This window comes from Lepisma saccharinum, chromosome 19 (genome assembly GCF_977018435.1).
Source record: "Lepisma saccharinum chromosome 19, izLepSacc3.1, whole genome shotgun sequence".
NCBI lineage: Eukaryota > Metazoa > Arthropoda > Insecta > Zygentoma > Lepismatidae > Lepisma > Lepisma saccharinum.
Window position 1 is genome coordinate 7043895 of NC_139247.1, and position 18844 is coordinate 7062738.

The 18844-nt window shown below is 37.2% G+C and overlaps 2 protein-coding genes across 4 annotated transcripts in view; one reads left to right on the top strand and one right to left on the bottom strand.

Moving 5' to 3' along the window:
- Positions 1 to 1762: 1762 nt before the first annotated feature.
- LOC146002764 (protein GVQW3-like) lies at positions 1763 to 2350 on the top strand. Its single transcript, XM_083140699.1, has one exon. It carries the CDS (start codon positions 1763 to 1765, stop codon positions 2348 to 2350), a length of 588 nt encoding a protein of 195 aa, XP_082996825.1.
- A 3653-nt stretch (positions 2351 to 6003) lies between these two features.
- Dip-B (Dipeptidase B) overlaps positions 6004 to 18844 on the bottom strand; it is an 85343-nt gene continuing 72502 nt past the window's right edge. For all 3 annotated transcript variants that reach the window (XM_083140745.1, XM_083140748.1, XM_083140746.1), the window contains exon 12: positions 6004 to 8497. In XM_083140745.1, the coding sequence (XP_082996871.1) occupies positions 8363 to 8497 (135 nt within the window). In that variant the 3' untranslated portion in view covers positions 6004 to 8362. The remainder of the gene's footprint in view (positions 8498 to 18844) is intronic.

Consider the following 18844-nt stretch of genomic DNA (forward strand, 5'->3'; position numbering starts at 1 on the left):
AAAAGAAATGACAAATATGAAAGTCTTTCACTGAACAAGCCAGGTGTGTTCACTTCTGGTGTTCTGTGACACCTCGCACAATGGCGCCAACAGAGGCTCTTCTGAGATGCTCACTTGGGAGCATATGGACAATCCTCTTTTATAGCCCTGAATTGCATCCAATGACGTCCACTTGTTCCCAACTTGAAAATAGAGCTGTCCAGAGTTCGTTACACTAGTTAGCTTATCTGTGCATAAAGTGGACTGAAAACAAATTCTAAAACAATATCCTGTTACACAGCAACTATGAAACGAACATGAAACATGCCACGAGCACCTTCCTCAAACAGGGCACTAAGTTATGCAAACAGCTTTTTACAAACAAGTGCAGGAATTATGTGGAAAAGTAGAATAGGTGTATCTTCCTACAGGTAATGTATCTGCTGTTATGAATAAAAGGTCCTGTGAATAACAGAATTGCAAAATTTTTGCCTCCTCAAAAGTCATATGAAATTGACCGGACTGCTTGTGCCCATATAATATTATGTAAGAAACATAAAAAAGTAACCACTAAAAAGTTATTTGTGGAACAAGAATAATAATATATTTTACAGGACTGAGTTTACTTATGGACAATTCAAACACAATCAGATATAGATGTCCGACTGATTGATTGGGTTTATTTTACTTCACTTCTCTGCCACTTTGGCTAATTGAGAAAATGAGGATAAGTGATGAAATTCATGTTGGGACACTTGCAAAGAACACCCATGCTGGAATTCGACCTGGGATCACTAGCATCCTGTGCTAACAACTTGGTCATGGATCATGGCAGATATAGATGCTACATACAGAATTAGATTTAAGTTGCACACAGAGCCAGTCTATATAACTGCTTGTGCTTAAATCTTTTGTCTTAAAAATGGAGGGGAATGAACCAGTTGAGAGACCTCTCAAAGGATCTGCCATGCATTGACATGGAAATTAGAAAGGATTTGACATTGAAAAATATACTGTTTATTAGTTTATTTTTATTCAGCTGAATGTTGATTGATTCTTTTTTTTAAAATCCCAGTTACTTGCTTTTTCTCATTTTATAACAAAACACAACAAAAAAAAAAACAGCCATTCATATTTTAGATCCAAAAAAAAAAAAAGAGTAAATTTACTTTTAGCGACAGCTCAAATAAACTCAAAACATATTGGGTGTCTACCAAAATAACCAATCCAAAATTCTTGACCCGTTTCGTTTTCTTGACCTCTCCCCCCTTTTCTTAACATTTTTTAAAATCACCCCTTACTTAGGTACACTTGGAAATGAAGAAAAAATATATTTTTATTCAATGAAAAACCCCTACCACAAGGCTGGTTAAGATGAAAACTGAAGCTGTACTTTAACAAGTGATTTAGACTTGTTTTAATTATTAATGCATGTAAAAATCAATGCTTCAGACTTCTTCCTGGACGGGGAATGGTCACATTACTTTATTTAATATTTTTACAAAACTTCACGTGAACAAGAATGTAATTCTTAACAAAGAGAACAAATATTAACCACAACTTAATACAATTGTAGATTTCCAAATATTCAATTTTATCAAATACCAGTGCAAGTATGAGGGGGTATCCAAAAGTTTTAATTATAATAAAGAAGTTATAGAGATATTTACATGAAACTTTTTGTGCATAATCAGTGTCATTGCCATGCATACTTGTGCAAATATCAAATCTTTGTCTAACGTAGTTTTCTTTCCAAAGGCTGTAGAAGAGATCAACCTGCATGATGAACAAAATTGAAGCCCGAAGTGTCATAAAGTTCCTCCATTTGAAGGGCAACAACGCACGCCAAATCCACGACGAAATGAAAGCTGTGTATGGGGATGAAAGCCCATCATATGACACGGTTGTGAGGTGGAAGAGGAACTTTCAAAGTGGTCACATGTCCCTGACAGACGAGCCACGAGCGGGTAGACCCTCAATCAAGGATGATCTTGCCATGGTGAAGAAAGTGGAGGCCGTTATCCTCGACGACAGAAGATCGACCATGGAAAGAGTGATGGCGGAGACTGGACTAAGTTACGGAAGTGAGTGGAGGATTATTCATGAGGAACTGCACATGAATAAGGTGTCTGCACGCTGGGTACCTCGCTTGTTGACACCTCTTCAAAAGCAAACTCGCCACAACATTTCCCAGCAGAATTTGACTCTGTTGGAGCGGAATGAAGACGATTTTTTTGCTTGTCTCGTCACTATGGACGAGTGCTGGGTATACCTCTACGATCCGGAGTCCAAAGAAATGAGCAAGGAGTGGAAACATCCATCCTCCCCCCTCCCAAGAAGGCGAAGGTCCAGAAATCTGCCGGGAAGGTGATGCTGTCCATTCTTGGGATAGCCGCGGGGTAATCTTAACAGATTACCTTCCGACGGGTGAGACCCTCAACAGCGATTACTACTGCAACCTTCTGGAGAAACTGCGTGATGCATTGAAACAAAAACGTCGTGGCATGATCAGCAAAGGCGTCTGTCTCCTGGCCGACAATGCACGCGTCCATACGGCCCAAGCATCCGTTGTCACCGCTCACCGGTTAGGCTATGAACTTTTGCAGCATCCACCTTATTCGCCTGATCTTGCACCAAGCGACTTCTTCCTCTTTCCCAAGATGAAGAAACCACTTCGTGGTTGGCGATTTGACGACAGAGAGGATGTCATTTTCGAAGTGGAAGAGTGGTTTTCTAGCAAAGCGAAGGACTTCTACAAAGAGGGCTTGAAACAGGTGAAGAAACGCTGGCAAAAATGTGTGACTCTGCAGGGAGACTACGTGGAGAAGAACTAACTTTGACCACTGCAAGTGACTATTGTATGTTTTTTATTTCATGGTGATAATTAAAACTTTTGGATACCCCCTCGTATATAACAATATAAATTCAAAATGTAAAAAAAATAGCAAAAATTCTTGACCACAAGCAAAATTTCTTTGTTTTCTTGACCTACCTGTTGATTTCTTGACTTTTGTTAACATTCTTGACTGGTAGAAACCCTGTATAATCCCATCTTCAGACTTTGACCATGACCAAATAATCACAAGGAGGCATTCATGATGATTTGTCAAACTACCAAAAGATTATATGCACGTGTGCAATATTCTGCAATATTCCTTTACTATTTCCATTTTCGTTACTTTGTTTCCTCCCTCCCTAGATCAATTGCAATGACGAAGATGAATGCTGAATCTTCAATGTGAGAAACAATGAACCTCCTTGCAACAGGTTGCATAACCACTCCATGAAAGGCAATGTTAGACTAAATTTACAAATTCAGGAATAAAAATAAATAACACATTTTACAACATATTTTTCATTTTTATTGCAAGATGCAATAACAAACAACAACTTTACTTGCACCATTGAAATACATATATTGCATATTTGCTGTGGAAGAGCTAAGAAGTGGTCCTCGGTATAAATCTGTTCATGTCTTGTGCCAACACAAAACTTTGCTACGTGGATCTCTAGTTGAAAGATTTACATGATATATCAAATATCTTAAGTACAAAGTCTTCAGTCTTTATGTTTACGTGATTTGCATGTTTACTAATTTTCTTAGTTGTACAGTGTAACGAAAGAAATTAAGGTTTAAAGTCAACACAAAATTACTAATGAAATGAGCATTACCAGTAAATTGATTTGAAATGTTCTTGCTTTACTTGTGAGGCTTTCATCAAACCATTATTTTACAACAAAGGTTTTTATTATTATTAAATGAGCATAGTAAGGTACTATTTTCAATGCTTAACACTTTGATCCTTAAGACAACACCAGCGAAACAGTTTTCAAAATTTTCTCCCCTTTTGATAAAACCACTAGGATATTATAAAATTCTCAAAAATTACATCTGTTTAGAATTTCTTCTGGGGCATTCAAGCGACATTGTTTGTTTTCGCTGTTGTCTAGGTATCCAAAATAGTTTAATATGCTTACGTAGCCATGAAACTATTATGAATATCTATATCCAGGTCACACTATCGCCTGGCCCCCATTCACAGTGTAGAATGGTTATTTTGACAGAATCCTGTTTTCCTGCTGGCCGCTTCAGGGAGGGGATTCTAAGGTTGCTGCTTGTTGCCCAAACAGGGGGCAGCGATAGGCCTAATTGGCTGTTTGACAGCAAGTTTCCTTGTAGGTAAGAGCGGCAACAGCAGGTCACTGCCATAAAGGTGATCCTCACACAAGGAATTAACTTGGCTGGAATCTGGACAACAACGAAAGCAAACCATGGATGCTCTAAAAGAAATGTAATTTTCAAATTTTAGAATATCATAGCAGTTTCTCGAATGGAGAGGAAATTTCGAGAACAGCTTTGCTGGTGTTGACCAAGGTCTAGATGAGCCTTAATATCGTCTATTAAATTACGCGTTATTTATGTTTGCATTTCAGTGCAAAACAATTTTCATTGTTTTCTTACTATTATTCACATTAGTAACGTGTTCTTGTCTTGTCAGGTGACTACACACACCTGACTAACTACTTTCCCTACATGTGTGGTAAACAGAGAAAGCTGACGACACAAACAATGGCTCAAAAAAGCACCATGCACATTGTGTCATTCCACTCTGATCTGACATGTTCATTTGTAAAGTGACACGCTGCTCAGGCAATGCATTGTGTATAACTGACTTACGTGTGGAATCTGCCTATTGCAAGTGCCTCCCTTTCTCGTGGCACAAGGAAGGAAAAAGGGGCAAGATCTGAGCATGTGAGAGAAATCTGACTATGGAAAAAGCAAAACTTTTCAGAATTTTCCAATACACTGGACAAAATATACACATCAATTGAACAATTACATTAATACTTGAAAATAGATCATTTATGGCACTTTTGCTTCTACAAAAATATTTTTCATGTGCACATTTGGGGTGACAACACAACGAGAATGAAAACAACCACATTTCAAATGTTATGATAAAAGAGTCTCTTATTACTAATGTCCACTTCGAAAAGCAGAACAATTTAGTTTAGGAACAAAGAATATATCTCTATTGCATACAGTTTCTTTTTCTTTTTACATGACAGATACATGAAAAAATGAATATCCATTCCTTGTTCCAAAACTTTTTCGTTTCACGGCAAACCTAGTGTTTCAAGATTTTTTCACGGTGCCCCAAGTCAAAATGTAGCTCTATTGAACACTTGCAACGCCCACTGGGATGCTTACCTTAAGTTAAAAAATAAACATATATTTTAAATTCAGAAACATTTTACATGCAAAAAGTACTAAATAAGTACATATTTGGAACAATCATAGGATTGATTGAATTTCAGAGAAAATATTGGAATATTTCGCGGTGTCCCTGTAAGCAACTGACGGTGCCCCAGGGTGCTGTGGTGCACACTTTGGGAACCACTGCCATAGGGTAATAGAGAATCCTTCCTTTACTGTAAAGCAATTGTTATACATGGAACTTAATTATTGTAACAATAAGTAACAATTGAGAAAATCTTTTCATTCTTTTGTCACCAGGAAAGCTTCAGCATTGTCTTTCTATTCCCAAAAATGATTTTGTAAACATGTCTTTCTTCTTCATATATATATATAGCTTATTCAGAATTTCTCATAGCCACTTCTTTTGGCACCAATTAATAGCAACTTAAGCCTGGTCCTCACTTAATGTTTTATCATCAATCTTCCACGATCATGCCTGATGGATCAAACAAAACATTACGTGTGGATGGTTAATGTCTAGAATGAGGTTTGAATAACACTAGAAAGGTGTGGATGAGCTGCAGCTTTATTTACAAACTAAACAGTCAAACGTCCCATAATTTGGGCTGGATGTTGGATGAGTAATGTTTTGTTTTTTAATTTCTGGGGTTACTAGTATTAATAATTTGTAAGTGTCCACATCCATGCATAATTAATTATGCCTATCCTCATGTTCCTGATGTAATTTACAGAGCTAATTGACGTGTGAGAATTTATCCCTATTAAGTGACCACTGTTGAGACTGATTTTTTTTTTAATCTCACCTCACACAATTTATTCTTGACAATAATGCTTCATCTATGGTGTTGTTGGAACAACTGAAGAAAAGACTGACAGAGAGCATGAATAGTGTAGCCGCTTGTTTTGCGTTCAGTCTTATCTGTCAAAATTAGCTAATAAAACATTATGTGTGGACCTGGCTTATGTTTGGTACACTATTGTAATTTTCATTCAACCAAAATGATTCATAAAATTGTCCTCTATTATAACAGTTAGAATAATGGTTGTAAAGATATTATTTGATTTTGTCATTACCGTTACACACTTCCCCATTAGTAGACTTCCTTGAACAATCTTTAAAATAATAAACAGAACAACTTATGTAATTATACATTAATATAATTTAACAGAAAATTTTCAGGAACCTCTTTGAATTCATTACAATACATTTCGTTTTACAATACTCGCATTTTTAATACTAGCATATGCAAACAAATCATAATGTGAACAAACACTGAATATTATATTTTATACTTCTTGAAAAAAAAATATTGTGAAAATAGGAACATTTCAATCCTTTTCAAACAACTTACACAACATCATATTGCATCAGATGATGAAAAATTAAAAGTTGTCTACATATTTCATTTTCAGATTTGGATCTTGTTTCACATTTGCATTTGGCAAGAACTGTCTTTGATGAAAACAACAAATATCTATACGAAAAAGCATTTGACCATGTACATTTTTACCCACTGGAATATCACTGTATTACACAGTGAGATGTAGTTAGGCAAAATAATAGTAATAATAAAAAAATGACACCACCCAAGTAATAATATTGGGTGTTATTTCTTACCCCCCCCACAAACATAATGGCATAATGAAGATTAGACAAGGGACTTAGGCATTTAAATTATTAATTTTACTATGCCTGGGCTTCTTCAAAAGGATTGGCATACCAATGGTGTGTACACATTCGCAAACAAACAACATAGGTTAGTGTAATATATGTCTTAACGTAATGTGTAACTTGAAATACACACAGATAATAAAATATATAAATTTTTCTTCAAAAGTTCATACTTAATAATGAAGTAATGTTGGATATTACATCAGTCTATGAAATCTTGATGGCACAATTTAAAAAAACCAACTGACCAAATTGGTTTAATGCCACCTTTCATTTGAAACTCCAGGCAAATTACAATTTTCACGATTTGATAGATTCATTGATTGATTTGGTGTTTTAAGTCCACTTTATGCACAGTAAGGCTAATCGGGACTGGACCCACAGCTTAAAGTGGGATCCGAACCACTATCTGCATACACTGGGTATCGAACCCGGGAGCCCTTGATCACAAGGCGACGATGCTATTAATTTTCACGAGTACCTGAGTTTTCTTATTATTTGTTAATGCACAAAGTTCCGTTCTAAATCCTACATTAGGCTGAAGTCTCGTGTTTACAAATAACATAATACATTAATTGAAACACTTCAAATGTTTTAATTCAAAGGGGAGGATTCAATACACATCAAAGGAACCACAGATAACAAAATACTATACTTTTGTAACAGAAAAGAAAGCCCATACAAATATCACAGCTGACACACAATTTATCACATTGAAATATGTATAAGTACTGGAAGTATGAGTTGAATACATTGCAGAAACCTCCATCATTATTTTGTAAGTAATACATGTATACATCATTAGGCAAATCTATAAAACACCAGTGAATCCTGTTTAAAATGATGAATGTAAAAAATTCAACAGTTTTCCCCATCAACCCACAAGTTACCATACTATATCACCAGTGATTTTATAAAAAATCATCAAGTCTTTTGATTTCAACTCTTTAAGAATGGCAAAATTCTATGAAAGTAAAAACCAGTTAGAAGTGTATTTTTATTTATTTATTTCCGAAATCTATCTGCTTTGGATTTTTTAAAATATATTATACACCAAACTTACTTTGCCTAGCGTAATTTAATGGGGAGGACATTTTAACATACTGGGTTTGGATTTATGTGTAAAAATGCCAATAATTATACATTAAGCTCAAATTAGCGTTATGCAAATGGTTGACTTGTTCAATGAAAAACACTGGTGAATTTATAAATTCAAAAAATACAACTAAATATTCCCACTATGCACAAATAAATGAATACAAAATAATGCACGTATTAGATATTGCACAAGCAAATAAATTTGCTGACCCAAAATTCATTCAAAACTCCACCTGATAATATAATATAAACACCCGCAAGCTATTTTAAGTACAAATATAAGTAACAACGTGTCCACCTGCAGCAGCAAACAAATACATACAGCTATATTGCATTCAACTGTCGTGAGTCTATCCTTTGCTCAGAATTTGATAGATCCTGGTGCGAGGTTTTCAAAACGAACCTTCAAGATAGCTTATTGTCAACGCAGCAATTGGTGCGCCTGTTGGTGGGTCCGGAACGTCACCTGCAGACCCTGCTATGTCCAAGTGGGAGTATTTCAGAGGCTTCTCACTATCGCTACCATGCTGTAATGAGAGAAAACATGTCATTTCTTCGGACGATATTTCTACTGATGCACAAGGTGGGCCAAATGTCACAATCACACATTGGTATAATATTTCTATAGTGAAAGAAAATGTTTACACTAGGGTAGGTTAGTAAGTCACAAACATTTATTAATAAAAATACTAAGTGACATACTCACTTGAAAATAGTTTTTACTTTTCAACAATCTCCACTAGCATTTATACAGTCCCTCAAAACCTGCTGCATAGAAGTCTTTGGGCTGCTGTCCGAGCCACACTCGCACATCACGTTCAACTGTGTTTCACTGTCCTTATGAGAATTTATCAACCCAGTTGTGCACAAAAACTTCTCACCATAAACAGGGCAAACAGGCAACATTTCCTTATGAATATCCTTTGCAGGAAGCAATTTGCTCATAAAAAACACACAATAAGCAGCATGGTGCTCTTCTGATGTACATTGCTCGAGCATGATCACAATTTTTAAACTGAGCTGCTTATGTGTGCATCTGCTATTTAGCGACTGCTAACTGAATAACATCAAGCTGGATTGTGCTGCTACCTAATGACATCTTTAAAAACTACTCTACTATTTTTAGCTATCCCATATTGTTTATGACCTATTTTCTGACTTCCTCTAGTAATACACAAAACAACAGGTACATCGGAAACACAAGGTGAGAAATCAAGCACACGAGTAACGCATGTAACCACAAATATTACCACACAACATATATGAGGAGGATAAACATTGGTCTCAACCTATGACACGTTTTTATGCCAAGTTCGCTTGCGAATAATACATTCTTGCTCTATAAATGGTATCTGATTATGACTTCTGGCCTACAGTATAGATTCCATAACAAATGGAAACTCGGGGAGCTTTCAGACAACACGTCACTTGTAAACAAACCATAAGTAATCAATGCAACCTTTCAAATTCAAATCAATGCGACATGACAAGCTGTACATGTCACTTGTTGCTTGCATTTAGCTCGGACTGGGCCGTTTTCTCAAATGCTGAAGTAGGTATTAAAACTTTCCTGTCGACTAATGAGAAATAAATTCTCTTGGGCTATTGACCATGTCAATTCTGGAACAGTTTCAAAGCTTTCGAGCTCTCAGCTTCATGGTAGAAGTGCAGTGCGGAGCATCAACCTGGTTTATGTAGATGGATGTTCCTTGGTGAAGATGGTGGCATCAAATAAAACTATGTAACCATGTGCAAAAATATAGCATGTGCTCAGCAATACTTCCCTGGAGTGACCCAGGCACATTGAAGTTTTGTACTTCAAACATACGGACATAAAAAAGGTACAGAAATATCAGTACCCTACTTATCACTTGTTGGCTATAAATTTTCCTCTAACTTAAATATTCCTTTCCCAACATAATGTGCAGTACTGTTGGGCTGTTCATGCTCACAATGAAAACCCCTACCGAGGAACTCTCAACGTGTGTGACAAAGAACTTCTTGAGAGTTAAGCGTTCCTCGGCATGGGTTTTCATTGTGAGCATGAACAGCCCAACAACATACAGTACTGACGTTACACATTCATTGCCATAAAAAGCCTTCATTCTCTGATGAATGTCAATTGGGGGACACATTTTCTGCAGTTAGAAACTCTGTCACCACACGCAGTTTCAGGTGCAACGACATAGTATGGTTACATGCTGCCATTTTCCTCGCTCTAGTTCAGCAACCCCTGGTGATAAAAGTTTGAAACTTGGAATGGAAAAGGGGGAAAAGTCTGAAGAGTACAATGCATGGTTGCTCAAAATCCAAAATATCTTTACACAGTCACAAAAAAATAGAAGGCATTACTTTTCAGCATGCCATCGTAGATTAGCAAATGAATATTCCAAGGAGAAATCAGAAACTTTAAATTCATAACTTTATTGGATTTAAGAGTAACATTCAAAACTTAAAAAAGTGACAAGGGAAAAAAGGTGCCCTCAAAATGCAGGGAAGAATTGTAAAATACAAACTACATTCTATTTACAAACTGCACCCTATTTCCTTAGTTAGTAAAATAATACCTAAATAAAATAATAGATTATGCAGAATGTGTAATATCTGGATTGTTTTTTAGCCATCATCTTAAAATCTATGGATTTATAGATATTTTTTTTTTACTTTACACTATTTTACATATTTTACTGATGTATCAGTATCGGCCGATACCAGCGGCATTGGCATTGGTAAGTATCTGTTTAATTTTTCCTACCAATACAATCAGATAGCACAGATTTCCAGTGGCTAGAAGAGCGGGCGAAAGCAACCGCTTGTCTCAAAATTTGTCCTTTTCAAAAGTTCGTTTACCCTTCCCTGTGACAGATTGGGAGACAGGAAGTTACATAGATTTTCCCAGAAACACTGGATGAAAACCCACCCTTCTGGGAAGCAGATGACAAGATCAAAGGCATGGAACTGCTTAGTTAATGCTATGGAAATAAACCATTCATAGCCAATTCTTGCTTGAAAACTCGTGGGGGTAAGATAAGTGGATGTTTTCAGTAAACCACACCCCACGCTAATGCCAGGTCAGGTAGTTGCAGAGTTCTTGCTAAAGAGGGATGAAGATCGCTGAGAAATACGCTGGTCTAGTGAACGTCACTTCCGGCACTGTTGCCATAGCAACAGTATACCTGGCAATATACAACGCGCTGTCTGTACTTTCCCCATGCAGTTATAATTGGAAACGGACCGCAAGGGATACCTTTTGGTCTTAGTGACAGGGTTTTCAACGAAAATGGTAATATGTATCTTACACCATTGTAAAGATGAGATTCAGAAGAATACGTACATAAAATACAGGTTGCTTACAGGTGACAAGTTAAGGAAAGAATGGAAGAACAAAAGCAGGCACTTTCCATGAAAGTGACCGGCAACTTACGATTTCTTCGGTTTCCGCTACACAGGCTTGCTGACGGGTAAATGAACGTAAGTCGCATGGTTCTTTGCCTGTGGTCAGATAAGTCTTATTGCTATGCGTATGATTACAATCATTGTGGACATTAGGCATATTTAGTGCCTTTGCACTAATGGGTATTCAAAAACTACAATGCATTTTCTCGATCGGAAGAATACATATGTGTTGTACATAGTCATAGACGTCGAAAGAAATTCTTGTAGGGGTAGTGAGGCCATTGACATATTTTAATAGTAGTAATTGTAATATTGGGAGTGTCTAAAGTGATTTCAGTCAATAGCCGGAACAGCAACCACAAAGAAATAGGGACGAGTACTGCTACTACTACTACTAAATGCATATGAAGATAACAATTGTATATTATTATTATTGATTGGTTGATTTGGTGTTTTAAGTCCAGTTTATGCACAGTAAGGCTAATCGGGACTGGACCTACAGTTTAAATTGGAATCCGAACTACTATGTGCCTCCACCGTATTATAATTATTATTATTGCATCCAAAGTAAATGCCTAAACTCAAGGTGTATCACGTCTGTTATTTCAGGAAATTAGGTTCGCATTTACATCTTAAATGAATGGCACTTTCCAAAATATATTATGTTCTTGAATTTCCAGAAATTCTGAATAATCGTAACTCGTAAATAAGCGATTTCTAACCGAAAATATTTTACTCCCAATTATAGATTATGAGGAATTGAGATAATACGAAAGAAATCTCTCCCCTAGAAGCTTATCTTCCCACTTCTTGGAAATTCACCCCTTTTCCGAGTTATGCATATCACTGTGTGCATTAAGGACTATTGAACGAAAGATTGAACATGTGATAAATGCAGTGGCGTAAATAACACCCCCGCGATGCGCAGGTGGGGAGCGCACCAGCTTCGGCGCACAGTAAGAATGATAAACTAAGAAAGACCGATAGTTCACTTTCGGTGTTAAAATATATTTTCAACCGAACATATTATATTTTATGCCTATAACTGCAAGTTAATCACAAGTAGAATGTGAATTACTAGATTAGAAAACAAAACTTCATTAGCTAAATGGTTTACGTAGCCGAAGGTAGACGACAGGCAAGAGAACACACTGGCAACCCTAATTTTCACCCTGCTTACAATTTTTACCAAACGGAAAAGAGAGTTTAAAATAATCTTCCTCGACGAAATTATTTTCCAAGCTAAAATTCATCAAACATTACTTGAGAAGCACAATGTCAGGGTGACAGCAATCGAGCTCGAAAATTAGCAAACAAGAATTTGCTTCCATGAAAAAATGCAGAGGACTGCTAATGATCATTTGACAATATCGTAATTTTTGTAATAACAGTCTGTTTTCATATATAATTATCACATATAATATTCAACAGTATCTCTGTTGTCTTAACCTTTCGTATCAGTTTTTACATTGATTCAAATTACATGTATGCATTTTCATGTTTTTATATACCTAATATAAATGTGGGCGTGAATTAATATTTTAAAAAAGAAATATATTTTTAAACGAGTATGGTATGAAAGTTGCACGGGGGGAGGGAGGGGGTGCACAATATGCTATATACAGAGGTTGTTCCGCCTACGTTTGGCCAATTTCGTTCCTCCCACCCTGCACTCAGAATGAACTCACCCAACCTTGGTCAGGCATGTTTGTCAGTGTAGTGTGTGAGCTGTAAAAGTGTGGTTGTGTTTTTTCACTGGGCCAAAAATCCCGCCAAAACTGAGCCGCTTTTTGGGAGGAGTGCGTTGTATAACTTTCCAAGTGTTTGCATTTTCTCGCTTGGCCGAAAATGCTGCCAAAACAGTTGCTTTTGGGAAGGTTTTGTTGTAGCCTTTTATGACGCAAAGTTCATGTGTCAATGATCAGGAACTAGTGTAAGAGCAAGAATTGTGACGTTAGTTTGACTTTATTCAAGAATGTGATCGGCAAGTATAAGGATTGCATGGCCCCAGCGTTCGGTTCTCCAACAAAGGGGACGAGAACACGGCCGTGCACACAAGCAAACCACCAGTATGCAGGCAAAACTTCGCAGAATGGGCAAGCAAGAGAATCCACCGACCCAAAGACAGATGGAAAATCATCTAAATATGTCTTTGGAAACTGTTAACAGCACCTTGCACTTGCATACTGGTGGTGGCTTGTGCGCATGGCCGTGTTCTCGTCCCCTTTGTTGGAGAACCGAACGCTGGGGCCATGCAATCCTTATACTTGCCGATCACATTCTTGAATAAAGTCAAACTAACGTCACAATTCTTGCTCTTACACTACTTCCTGATCATTGACACACTGAACTTTGCATCAGAAAAGGCTACAACATAACCTTCCCAAAAGCAACTGTTTTGGCAACATTTTCGGCCAAGCGAGAAAATGCAAACACTTGGAAAGTTATACAACTCACTCCTCCCAAAAAGCGGCTCAGTTTTGGCGGGATTTTTGGCCCAGTGAGAAAACACAACCACTCTTTTACAGCTCACACACTACACTGACAAACATGCCTGACCAAGGTTGGGTGAGTTCATTCTGAGTGCAGGGGGGGAGGAACGAAATTGGCCAAACGTAGACGGAACAACCTCTGTAGTTATGCTAATGGATAAATGCCTGGCGCCTGGAGCCTACCGACTGACCTGAAGGTGTTTTCAGCTTGGCAGCCCATTATTAATTACAACAAATTGTTTTCATTCTAATATTTTTGCATAAAAGAACATGATAAAGTGATAAGTTAGAATAATAACAAGATAATGATGGACAGAGGAAAGGGGACATGTTGTGTTCAACCCTTTTGTCCTCGTAATAGGCTCGTAACAAAGGAATAGAGGCTACATTGGTTATGTAAAATATTTAATCTGGTTCACGTAAATATAAAGAAAGCAGTGGCGGCGATTGGGTTCAAAAACTGGGGGGAGGGCAAGGTGTCAAAACTGGGGGCAAAGAGAGTATATTTCCCTTTGTAGATAAGATTTAGCATAGTGCGGGGGCAAAAGTGGGCGAAAAAGTGGGGGGGATTGCCCCCTCGCCCCCCTAATTGCCACCACTGAAAGAAAGATAATAAACATCTCTTCACACATACACAAAGCTATTGCAAAATTTTCGAAGAAGTGCTAGTCACAACACGTGCGACATCAAAGTATCACTTTCCTTAACATCATATTCTTTACTTCATGCTTGCTTGCACCCTTCCTTCGACGACGCCTTCTTGTCTTATGCATCTGAAACTACGAAAGTGGTTCTCCTTACATGCTAACTCTCCCTCCTTCATTGTTTTCGGCTCATATTTCCAAAACCTCAGCAACGCTCTATAGCCAACGCCATGTTACCGATCTTAGCAACGACCGTAGCAACCGGTTGTTTATTGCCAATATGGCCGCACCCATGCGCGGGCCCAGCAGACAACTTGACCAGCGTATTAGCTTTGTTTTATATACGTTCCAGTGGGAAGTGGATTCAGCAATTTCTTCTTGTCTTCTTTCCTTCTTTGCCAGTCTTTTGTTTAACTGCTGATATCTGCCAATGAGGGTTATTAATTTTTGCCGAGATTAGATTGGGACCACACAGCCTTGAATGACGGTACTAATGAACACTGAGATTGAGTATGAGTTTTTGTTTCAAGTTCACTTTATGCACAGATAGGCTAATCGAGACTTCACCCACAATTTAAAGTGGGATCTGAACCACTATGTGCCTCCACCAAGTATTGAACCAGGGGTCTATTGGTTACAAGGTGATGACGTTACCTCTATGCCATCGGTGAGACCCCGCTAAAGATTTATGTAAAAACTACTTATAATACACATAAAATATTAATCAGGAACTTTCTTTTTCGTCAACTGGACGTAACATCATTTTTTTTTGTTATTCATAAATATTCATTTTTTTAAACTTTTTTTTAAACATTAATTTCCTTGCCAGGACAGTTGTTTTTACAGTTTTAGCAGTCTTAACTACACATAAGCTAGATAATGAATATGTGCTATTACATCTCAATTCTTAAGTCTTTTTACCTATTGATGTAAATAATACCAATAACAATAACAATATTTTTAGTCAAGTAACAAAGAACGAAATAGGTATTAACGTGGTTTCTCCTTCGTTTCTTAGTCTCTGGTTACGTATACAACATTACTCCGTACGTATCGCAGTAACTAAGTACGAATTAATTAATTTACAAATTATTACGAATAGACCTAAGTACAGGGTGATTTATTTGGGTATTGATAAAATAAAATGGATGTGAAATTCTCTTGGTCAAATATAATTACCTGAAATATTGTATACAAAAGACTGAAAGGTGGGAGTTTTTACTTTTACACACTGCTAACAGTTTGGTACAGTTTTCAGTTTTCTACATGACCTCCATTGCGGACTCTGCACAACTCATAAGGGTGATTCAATTCATTCCGTGTCTGGCGTAACATCTCTGGAGTGATTCAGCCTGTGTGATTTTGAGTTTCAAATCATCAATATCTGTGGGTTTCTGTGAACAGACAGTGTCTTAAATTAAACCCCAGATGAAGAAAACTGGAGGGGTTAAATCTGAGGAGTTGGGAGGCTAAGCAATTGGTCCCCCACGGCCACACCAACGACGATTGAAATATTTGTCAAGAAAATCACGAACCACTTCAAACTTCATTGTTGTCAACACACTACAGCAAAACTCCCATGTTTCATGCATGAAAACACCAACACGAAAATTTTGCTACTATCACATTAATGTTTCTATTAATGTTTTATTTTATCCATACCCATATTAATGTATTAAACAGAAACTCCTTTATTATTATATTTCCGAGACACTTGGCTCGGACTGGCTCCCCAAATATATTTCTAGATACGTGCCTAGTGAGGTGACGAGTTAGTATGACTCGGTAACTAGCTTTTGTTATTTTATACTGGAATTATACAAGTATCGGTATCGATATTGGTAGGAATAGGTTACGGAACCTAAAAATCCAAGGTTTAGTGATTACATAAAAATCGAGGCCATAATGAGCACTTTTATCACACACACCTCTCTGTCCTCTTTTTCATTAACCCATATCAGTGTAACATCTGAATCTGCTTTGTCATTTTCTTGTTATGTATTTAGGCACACAATAGACAAGCCACACAGGCATGCGACTGACGTTAACTCTATACTACTACATCACTTAGAACAGCAACAGAACTAGGCAGCTAAGATTAGAACACAGACAAAGAAAGGATGTTCAGCTACGCATGTGCAGTACAGTTCACAGTGTTACCAACTCATAACTAGAGACCGGATTTTAAAGGGAAAAAAATCCTCTAAAAAGGACAAAAAAAGGGAAAATTATTGCCAAAAAAAGGACTATAGTTTTTTTGTACTCCACCAAAAATACTAGTTTAAATGAAAGCTGAATATATACTATTCACATATAAAAAGGGTACATTCATATTTGGTATTCATGTGACTTACTCACGTTGAATAAGTTAGTATACATTAAGATGTAGAAACTTAAAGGTACTTACGATAGTGAGAATTGATTTTAACGAAAACTACGTTTCAGGATTCCACTGATCCCCTTCATTATGTTACCAAACTAGGCCAGTGTACCTACACCTTAGCTGCGTCAGATATGACAAGGACTTAGGATTTTATGATGAGGCTGGGTAGAAAAGAATAAAAAGGAACATATGGTCATCTGACTCCACATACATAAAACTGCCATGTTCCCAACTGTAAAACACTGATCTAAAAAGCCATTTGAGCACAAGACTCAACACACAAGCATGTTAAAAGACTGATCTAAAAGGCCGTGTGAACACAGGGCTTGACACACAAACACGTTAAAAGTTCCACTTAGATGCGCACGTTGGGGAGTTGTGCAACGAACTGGCATGGCCCCCCGTAGAATGCCGGAAGTCCTTCGGTTGATTTCCCCAGCCCCTACCTTTCCAAACTCTGTATTCGGTGAGCTACGTCATATCAAGTTCAAATTCTTTAATCTCTTGCACCACGCTAATCACGGCCGGAGTGACCCGGAAACCGATCTTTTCTTTAATTGATCCCCATCGCTTAAACATCTTGATCCACATGTAGTCGACGTTCCCATCTTCTCTGTTTAGCTTATTACTCTTATCTTAGCAGATAGATGCCGCTTCGTAAACATTCCGACTTATCGGTTTGTTACCGATCCTGACAATCTCTCGTTTCTTAATTTTGTGTTCTTCTTCAATTATATGTTCGTGTGTCAAGCCCTGTGTTCACACGGCCTTTTAGATCAGTCTTTTAACGTGTTTGTGTGTTGAGTCTTGTGCTCAAATGGCTTTTTAGATCAGTGTTTTACAGTTGGGAACATGTCAGTTTTATGTACGTGGAGTCGGATGACCTTATGTTCCTTTCCACCCAGCCTCATCATAAAATCCTAAGTCCTCGTCATATCTGACACAGCGAAGGTGTAGTTACACTGGCCTAGTTCGGTAACGTGATGAAGGGATAAGTGGAATCCTGAAACGTAGTTTTCGTTAAAATCAATACTCCCTATCGTAAGTACCTTTAAGCATCTACATCTTAATGTATACTAACTTATATAAAAAGGGTAACATTATATTTCATATTAATATATCGCATTTTATATGAATGGTATATATTATGCTTTCATTTAAAATATTTTTTTAGTGGAGTGCAAAAATAAACTACTAGTCCTTTTCATTTCCTTTTTTGAAGGTGAAGTACAGCGAATAATCTTACCATCAGTTTTCGATTAAATTGAAACAACTTACCGTATTCCATCGCTTGCTGCCACTTGTACCTGGCTTCGACATTTCACTGACACTCAATACTGTCGCCACTGTCACACAGTTAAATTAAAACTCTTCTACAAACTTCAGAATAAAAGTCAAAATCCACTTTCAACCCAACAGGCATGCCGTTTACAATACGTTTGTTGCTGCGTAAGCCAAGATTGCATTGTTTCAACAATGGCTTCAACGTACTCCCAACACTCATGGAGGGAATGTAAAGCGCTTGTTCTTTCTTTCCTCTAAACTGCACCAAATAGACAATTGTTGAATGTCTTGTTCAGGGGAGAAAACAGTCCTACAAAATATTTGATATCTTGTCAATAAAGGGACCAAGGAAGATGTTTTTAAAAAGGAAGAAAAGGAATATAGGCTGAAAAATTAGTCAATAAAGAGACCAGAAAGGAAAATGTTTTAAAAAGAGAATGTGGGCTGAAAAAGGAACAAAGGGAAAAGTCAAAACCATGTAATCTTGTTGGTGGAAGATAATTATCAACACTATTTATTCCATGATCCACATTGAAAAATAAAAAAGGACTTCCTTTAAAATCCAGTCTCTACTCATAATGAACATTGATGCGAGACACTGGCCATCTACGTGCCTAACGGAGGGCTAATATCAGGTTCACACAGCGATAAAAGAAATCTAGGTAGTACATAAAA